Source organism: Pinus tabuliformis, chromosome Q (assembly GCF_031772625.1).
Source record: "Pinus tabuliformis cultivar Carrire ecotype Pingquan chromosome Q, CPIR1, whole genome shotgun sequence".
In the NCBI taxonomy this organism is placed as follows: Eukaryota; Viridiplantae; Streptophyta; class Pinopsida; order Pinales; family Pinaceae; genus Pinus; species Pinus tabuliformis.
Genome location: NC_142296.1, coordinates 1191226643 through 1191234800, shown reverse-complemented (window position 1 = coordinate 1191234800; position 8158 = coordinate 1191226643). Strand labels below are relative to the sequence as shown.

Sequence of the window (8158 nt, the reverse complement as noted above, 5' to 3'; positions counted from 1 at the left end):
TCAAGGAGACCTTTCATTGGTGACTCATTATTGGGATTCATATTCCCCCAACTCTCATTGGTGCGCTTAGAAGATCCAATTCCCAACCTATGCAAGAACTCATTGTAATGATAAAGACCTTCTTTGATAGGTACTAACCACTTAAAATATCGTAGTGAAAATGGATGATGGCATTCTATGATGTGGGTATGGTCTGTCAGGGGGTTTTCAATATGAAAGAGGCCTACCTAATCTTAACACAAGCACAACTGGAGGCACTTAATCCTACTTGGAATCCAACTTATGGTCTGGTTTCCCTTCGAGCAAAATAGTAGCACACGACAACCTCTTATGTATTGCCTCCTTTGAATAATAAGTAATATATATATATATATATATATATATATATATATATATATATATATATATATATAAATCAATAATTTTTAATAAATATTAAAAAGTGATTATTTTTATAATTATTGTAAAATTTTAACTTATACATTTGACAACTTTCTTTTGCAAATATAAAATATATCTATGTATAAAAATGTATGTAATATCTTTATTTCAACATTTACAAAAAGGATTGTGATATCAAAAAGTGAGAAAATTTTCCTATTTTATGTTATTATTAACCAATGATATAAATTATATTACTAGTAAATATTAATATACATGAAAAAAATACATATAAAAAAAAATTTGAATCATACTTCTCAAATTATCAAAATTTTAAAAATTATAAAAAATAACTAAATAAATTATGAGTTTATTATTATTATTAATCGTGGAAATATTTAATATCTGAGTTAAATAGATATACATTTGAAAAAACTTGTAAAGCGATTCTTAACTATGGAGATTTAAATCCACTTTATCATGGAGATTCGTGTAATAGGATTTGTTATAATACCAAAAAATCAAAACTTATTCCATACTTAGATTATTTTATATAGATTTTATTTTTATTTAATTTTATAATATTTTTTTAATTAAATAGAAAAACAAAAAATATAACTACTTTTGAAATAATTTTCAACATTTTATCTATAACTACAATTAAAAATATTCCATAAATATTTTAAATAAATTAAATCTTTACCATCTATCTATTTATTACTTATTCATAATTAAAATTAAGATTATAAAAAACCTTGTTTAAAAATAAACATTTCTAGTGACATAATTCTAAATTTTGATGAGTTAGTTGTATTTATTTGAAATGGCAAGCAAATGATTTAATTCGATAAAACTAATACATAATTTCTCCATTTCATATTTTATAAAGATAATTAATATAATAAAAAAAAAATGAATCACACGACATCCTTAACCCATCATTCAATTAAATTTAAATTAATAGAAATAAAAATGAAGCGAATAGATTGTAACTGACATTTAATTATTGTTATAATGGAATCCTTGGCATCATTCTGGAGAAAGTAACACATGAAATGGCATAGAAAGTTATGTGTACTACACTATTTTCTTTACTACTTTTGCACGTCCTATAGGATACAGACTGGAACATTGGACATAGGAAGGGTCGGTTAATGATAGCATTTAAATGAATATCAGATATCTGGTTTTGTGATATTCATCATATCAGTCCAAGGGTAAAGGGAATTCCTGCAGCAGGAATCCACAAATTACCAAAAATGAATTGGCCAACTGTGAATCTAGCCGCTTCAGTGGCACTTTTGATCACATGAAATCCATGCCAACGGACACGTCTTGATGTTACTGCACCGACCCCTCTGTTCATATACTCGCCATAGTACAATGTTTGAAGCGCAAAGGTTCCTTGCCATTCGGACCAACCGGCGGGATCGATCAAATCGTCCAGAATGGATTGCATGAACACTGTGCGAGAGTATTGCTTCCACGGTCTTCCGAGGTAAGTTTGGATGGACTTTTTAACAGCTTGCAGATCGGGAGCTGGGCTTACCCTGCAATTATGAATGGAAATTCCGGTGTTTTGATTGGGATCAGTTCTTCCTTGAGCTGTAATTGTGTTCTTTTGTTGTCTCATAGGCCTTCTAACCAAGATATTGCTATTTTGGATTACCACGGCTGCGTTGCCAAAGATAAAATCAACCGTTCCATAGATATCGACTTCTCTGTAAAATTGGCGAAGGGAGTAAACATATAAAGTGTCCTGGTATCCTTTGATGCTGCAACGATATACCACCGAGAAGTCTGCGCCTACTCGAAGTGCTACGGCCTGGTGCTTTTGAGGTCCAGCGGTGTTCTCGAACGTCATGTCTCTCGCAATGAACCCTCTTCCAGAAACAGCTATCGCAGAAAAGACAATTTGTCGTTTAAAATGGGAAAAACAAGAACCGTTAATACATTTGACAAGTTATACATTAGATCCTGATTCAGAAACAACTATCGCATAAAGGCAAAATACATTTGATAAGTTATACATTAGAACCTCATTCAGAAACAACTATTGCACACAGGCAGTTTGTCATTTCACACATAACAAACAAAACAAACGGGCAAAATCATATATTAATTATATTATAATTTTATTATTATTATATATATATATATATATATTAAATTGTAATTTCTCTATTATATATATATATATATATATAATTTTAATAGATATATAACAATATTCAATTTTAATATATATATAACAATATTCAACTGTAGATATTTATTCTCAGCACATAAATTTTAGTGCAATATAATGAGTTATATTTTCACTTATTTTGTAAATAAGTTTTATTTCAATATCATGATTTTTCTCACTTTATGCCAAAAACATTTAATTTGTACAATAAAATAAATTAAAAATCTTTTGTAATGATATATTTAAAAAACAAAACAATTATACAATTTAATATTAATCCAATAGAACAATATCCAGAGCAATGTATAAGTATAAGAGAAAAGCCAATTTTAAATTCTTACCCAAAGTGGCAGACTTGAACGTAGTTGAACCATCTAAAACATTCTTGCTTCCCGTGAGGATGGTTCGGTCCTTGCCATCGCCAATTAACATCAAATTGGTTTTGGTCTTCAATATGTCCACGTTCTCCTTGTAAACTCCGGCTTTGACGTAGATGATATGTCTCCTCTTGGACTCGGAAGGCGCGGCGTTTACAGCTTCGGTGATCGTCAGGTAATTGCCAGAACCATCTTTGGCAACAACGACGTGCGCTTGTCTGGAGGATTGTAAGTGCCTTCGGTCGTCGGCTGATAACCATCCTGGAAAACCATCTCTCTCGATCAGACTGTAGTGAGAGTCCAACTCCTCTCTTTCTGAACTCAACAGACGGCGATTTTTGAAGCTGGAAAGCTTGTACATGCAAAGCAAATTGCTCGTTAATTCTGACACATTAACAGCTCTGGACATCAGAGCTTTTATATTACTGCTGTCTGTTAAATTGAAGTCACGAAAACCATTCAAGCAGGTTTCCTGGTTCGTCAAAGCCGCGCTCAGCAAATTTGGGATGTCTTTCTTGACTGAATTGTTGCTTAAACAAACGTTGAGACTGTCCAACGTATCTCGGAAAAGCTCAACACAATCTTGCCATGCCGCCCGTTCTCTTTCATTCATCATATCACTGTCTAGACTCATGGACAATTCGTAAGCATGTTGTGCCTGTTCCATGCTCTCCGTCAAGGCTAAACTTATCAAAATATCGGGTGATGCTGTCTCGAAGCCACGATATGATGCCAAAGACGACACACATCGGTGGGGAAATCTTGTCTCGCTACAGACCGACTTTACTAAATTAGACCATACTTTCCTACCTTGGGGGTCGTCGGGGACTTCACTGGAAGTAACAGGAGTTCCCATTGACACACCAACGATGTCAAGGAGCAGCATAATTAAAGTCAGGGCAGCAAGGATGGACCATTTTTTCGAGTTTGGAGCCTTCCGTTCTTCGTCGCAGTAGACTCGAACGTTGCTCCTTACAAAACTCGTCATGTGGACGCTAGGTCAAGAACTTTCAGACCGATGGACCCTAGGAAGTACTAAAATAAATTCCAGCCAAATAACTCGAATATAAATTTGCACACTTCAGAACGGCTCGCCTTCGCTCGGTGGGAATGAACTCTTCAAGGAGTGCTCTTATAGCATTGCTGTGTGGCTCACACATCAAATCGGCAGATTATTCTCGCACTAAGGCTGTGATTGTTTCTTATAGTATTGTTCAATTCGAGGATCAATTCAGCTTTGATCGTTGACACTGCAACCAAACTCGCAATGGATTTCAACATTGATTTTCATTACGTGTTGTTCTCTATAATCTAAAAGGTCACTTCTCAGATTCGATATCGTAGTCCGTTTTTATTAAGGTAATGTACGTAATCCGTAAGGTACAAGATACGTGCATCACTGTAATAAAAAGGATTAGTTCGCACTAAACAGTTAGATAGAAATCTAGACGGTAGAAGTCACAGATTAGCGAGATTCCACGCCGTAGCTCATCCTTATGATTTGCCTCGTTTCATTAAGTAAGTTGGCCAGTTTTCTACTTTGTTTGTACAGCGAAATATTGGGAAGTCTTTTAGAAAAAATTGAAGATGGTGTAGATTTTGGAATTAGCTTTTCTTTTTTAACCTTTTTCAACGGTTAAAAAAAAACCAGTTTTGTAGATTTGGGAAATAGGTTGTACAAGAACTAGGAACTAGGACTAAATTCTACTATTATTCATCAAATGTAAAATATTTCAAAAAACTATAATTAATGTAAATATCCACTTTAAACAAATTAATAATAAAGCTGAATCTTTTACTTGCAAATACGTTTGTAAGGATTATCCTTTGATGAAGTTTTTATCCCTTTTCATATCTGCCTAGGTATATGATTCCCAAGAAGTAATCCTTACGATACATCATTGTATCTTCAAAACAAAGAAGTGATTCCAAAAAATAAAACCTTACTGCGTGGCTATGAGAAATGGCTAATACCATAGTAGACTACTCAACGGATGCGCTAGAGTACATAAAAGGAGGCTATGAGAAATGGCTAATACCATAGTAGACTACTCAACGGATGCGCTAGAGTACATAAAAGGATGTTTAGATCGATTTTTTTTTGTAGGGAACTCAATTTCTAGGAACAAGATGAATCTAGATATAGCCATCGAAGGTTGGGGATAGGCATTGATCAAGTCTCTTCGATATTGGTAGTTGCACATGAGTGCAGTTGGAAGTTTGACCTGGGTCGTACCTCCGTTGGAAAGAGATTGGATGATAACCCAAGAATAGGGTTTGGTGTCCTTTCATTTAAATTTTTAGATTGGATGATAACCCAAGAATAGGTTTGGTGTCTTTTCATTCAAATTTTTATATCCACTTTGTGTATGTAATTTTTATGTAAGTGGAACATAAATTAATGTAGGTCTAATGGTTTTTGCAAGGTGAATTTAGGTAGGTAGCAAGGATTCTGGAAGTAAAATTACATTAATTTAGGTTTTTTAATTATTTTATTTATAGTGTTTTGATAAAAGGTATTTATTTTAGGAGGAAATGTTTGAAAAAGTGTGCAAAGAAGGTAGATGAGGGCGTTTATGCATGTAAAATTTTATCTAAGTGGATTCACTTTAGTACCAAGGTTATTGGAGGTAAAGTAAACTTGATTTAGGGTTTTAGTATTAGAGTTTTGACCAGAAGTACTTAATTTAGGAGGAAGCATTTGAGAAAGGGTGCAAAGAAGGTAGATAATGGTGCTAGTTCCTCCACCACAACAAAAGGATCGGATGTTCGTCCAAGTATATGGTTTGGTATTATATCATATAAGTGCCTGGATCCATTCTATACATGCAAAAGTTTTCATCCCCTTTAAATAGCCATAATAGGTAGCTTTTTAGCCTAAAGAAATTAACATCGGGCTAAAAACCTAAGGGTTACTGAAATGGAAATTTAAAGGGGAAGGAAACTTTTAGATATAAATTCCCTTTGGAAAATAATAGGATAATATGGTGTGGAGGTGAAAAACATTGAGGATTTATTAAGAGTTGGTATACATCACTTTGGGAATGTTTACAAAGAAGAAGAGATAGTTAATGACTTTTTCTTTTTCAAGTTTTATATATGAACCTCATATTTTAATTCTAATTAAAAATATTGTAATGTATAAGTTCAAATAGTTTTTCATTGTCTTAAACGAGAAAGAGAGTAGGATCTAATGGTTAGTAAATATAATTATGCTTGTTCTTCTTGAAACTCATTGAAGGGGGTCTTATGAAAACTATGAGAAAACAACTTTCCATGGGATAGTGTTAGCCAACTTTAATGTTACATTTATTTCTCTCATAGTAGAGAGTAATAAGCCTTATACATTTGAAGAATTCAAGCATATTTCTCTCTATAAGAATGTTTATAATATTATTACAAAGATTATCTCCATGAGGTAAAGAAGTTTCTCTAAAAATAAGTCTCTAGATCCAAATGTATATATATATATATATATATATATATATATATATATATATAAGAAGATATACACAAATTTTGAATTATATTAAAATTAATGGTCGTGGGAGTCTCTTAAATGGGAGGTAGTTTATTGTAGAAGATGGGGAATTGGGTGAATGTTCAATTGGTGGACGAAGTGCAAAATATTTTAGGGTTTTAGGAAATATGATTTAACCTTTGTAAAATAGAAAGTTTCCATGATAAAACATTATTTTTTATCTTAATTGACCACTATATTATTGGGGAAATAATAACTTTGAGTGGTAAGATTTGAATTTAGAGGGGAGGATCAAACAAAAATTTCCGGGTGGATTTGTGGAAAAACTCAAATATCATGTGAGATATATGGAGCTAGTTGATAAGATTACTTTGTCAAAGAATCCCTTGGATGACTCTACTATAATGTTTAAATAGCTTGTTATGAAGAATCTCAAAAGAATTCTATGTGATGCTACATAAAAATATTTAAATTTATTCGTCTATCAAATAAGTTTTTATGTTGTTTCTACTGAATAGTAAAAACTTTACATGTGATCATATATAGAAAAGAAATAAAGTTAAACCTAATAAATTTCTTTTATTTAAGAGTTATGATGATACTAACAATCATCTTCTAAACAAAGGTTCTTTCGGGGAAGAGAGTGCATTTTCGGTTTGTCTTAATGTGTTCGATAGAAATATAGTGTGATAATTGTTTGGTGAAAGCATACAAAGCTTTCTTTGTTATTCTAGCATGGGTATATGCTTGTGAGAATGCTAGTGCTACTGAAGACATGCAAACCCTTTTTTTGTAATGTGCATCCAAGGTTCTTAGCATATTAAAATGTTTCTTCATCTGATGTAGGTAAAACAACCTATATGGACTATGTCATTGTGAATTGCGATAGAGCATGGGATATTGTGAATAAGAATAAAATATGGTTTTTTTAATGTAGTTGCATGAAATGATTACTTTTATATAGGTAATAGGGTGTTGTTTTCTTAACGATCTTCATTTTCTAAATTTCCGGCCTAATACAAAAAAAATGATTTTGATTTTCTAAAATTCTAAGCTACTTAAAAACAAATAATTTTAGAAATTTTATGATATAATTTTAGAAATTATATGATATCAAATGAAATTTTATGATATAATTTTAAACATTTTCCTAAATATAATTTTAGAAATTATATAATATTAATTTTTTTTGGTTGAAAACAATGAAGTGTTTCAATTACGAACATTTAGTGTTTTTCTTTTAAAGTTTATGATAAATAGATGTTATACAAAACTCTATCAACATTTTTCCTTGGAGTACTTTCGGGAGATTCAAAACACATCCATTGTTCTTAACTCCATATCTTTCCATCATTTACACAAAGGAATACATATATTAATACTATATATGTGTAAATGAATACATATATTAATACTATATATTTAAAGGAACATTCAAATAACGCAGAGGATAGCAGTATATCTAGCGAAAAAGAGGTGGTCTGGTTTTAAAAGTAAACACTACCATTCTCCATTCGAAGGCATTTGAAAACTCTCTCGTTCAGTCTAGAAAAATCTTTTATGATTTATAACATTTTGTTTTTGTTGAAAACGTTTCCTTTAGCTCGCCTTGTATTCGCTGTTTTTGGGGTTTCTAAAAGTAATATGCTGTAGATGAAGTTTGTTTTTAAAAGTAATATCATGTAAATGAAGTTGAGGGCTTTATGTAATTGCATTGGGATTTAAAAGTGA

General features: G+C 31.8%; 1 protein-coding gene across 1 annotated transcript; it reads right to left on the bottom strand.

Moving 5' to 3' along the window:
- Window positions 1-1408: 1408 nt before the first annotated feature.
- Window positions 1409-4037, bottom strand: LOC149223992 (pectinesterase-like). Its single transcript, XM_089383451.1, has 2 exons — window positions 2911-4037; window positions 1409-2277 (listed from the first exon to the last, which is right to left on the bottom strand). The coding sequence occupies exons 1-2, from the start codon at window positions 3932-3934 to the stop codon at window positions 1583-1585; spliced, it is 1719 nt and encodes a 572-aa protein (XP_089239577.1). The 5' UTR covers window positions 3935-4037; the 3' UTR covers window positions 1409-1582.
- Window positions 4038-8158: the final 4121 nt, after the last annotated feature.

Bases quoted from the DNA above. Each gene is read 5' to 3' on its own strand.
- LOC149223992 (XM_089383451.1), bottom strand. From the start codon at position 3,934: ATGACGAGTTTTGTAAGGAGCAACGTTCGAGTCTACTGCGACGAAGAA. The intron at 2,278-2,910 runs GTAAGAATTTAA...TTTCTGCGATAG, and splicing joins GTTCAAGTCTGCCACTTTGG to CTGTTTCTGGAAGAGGGTTC.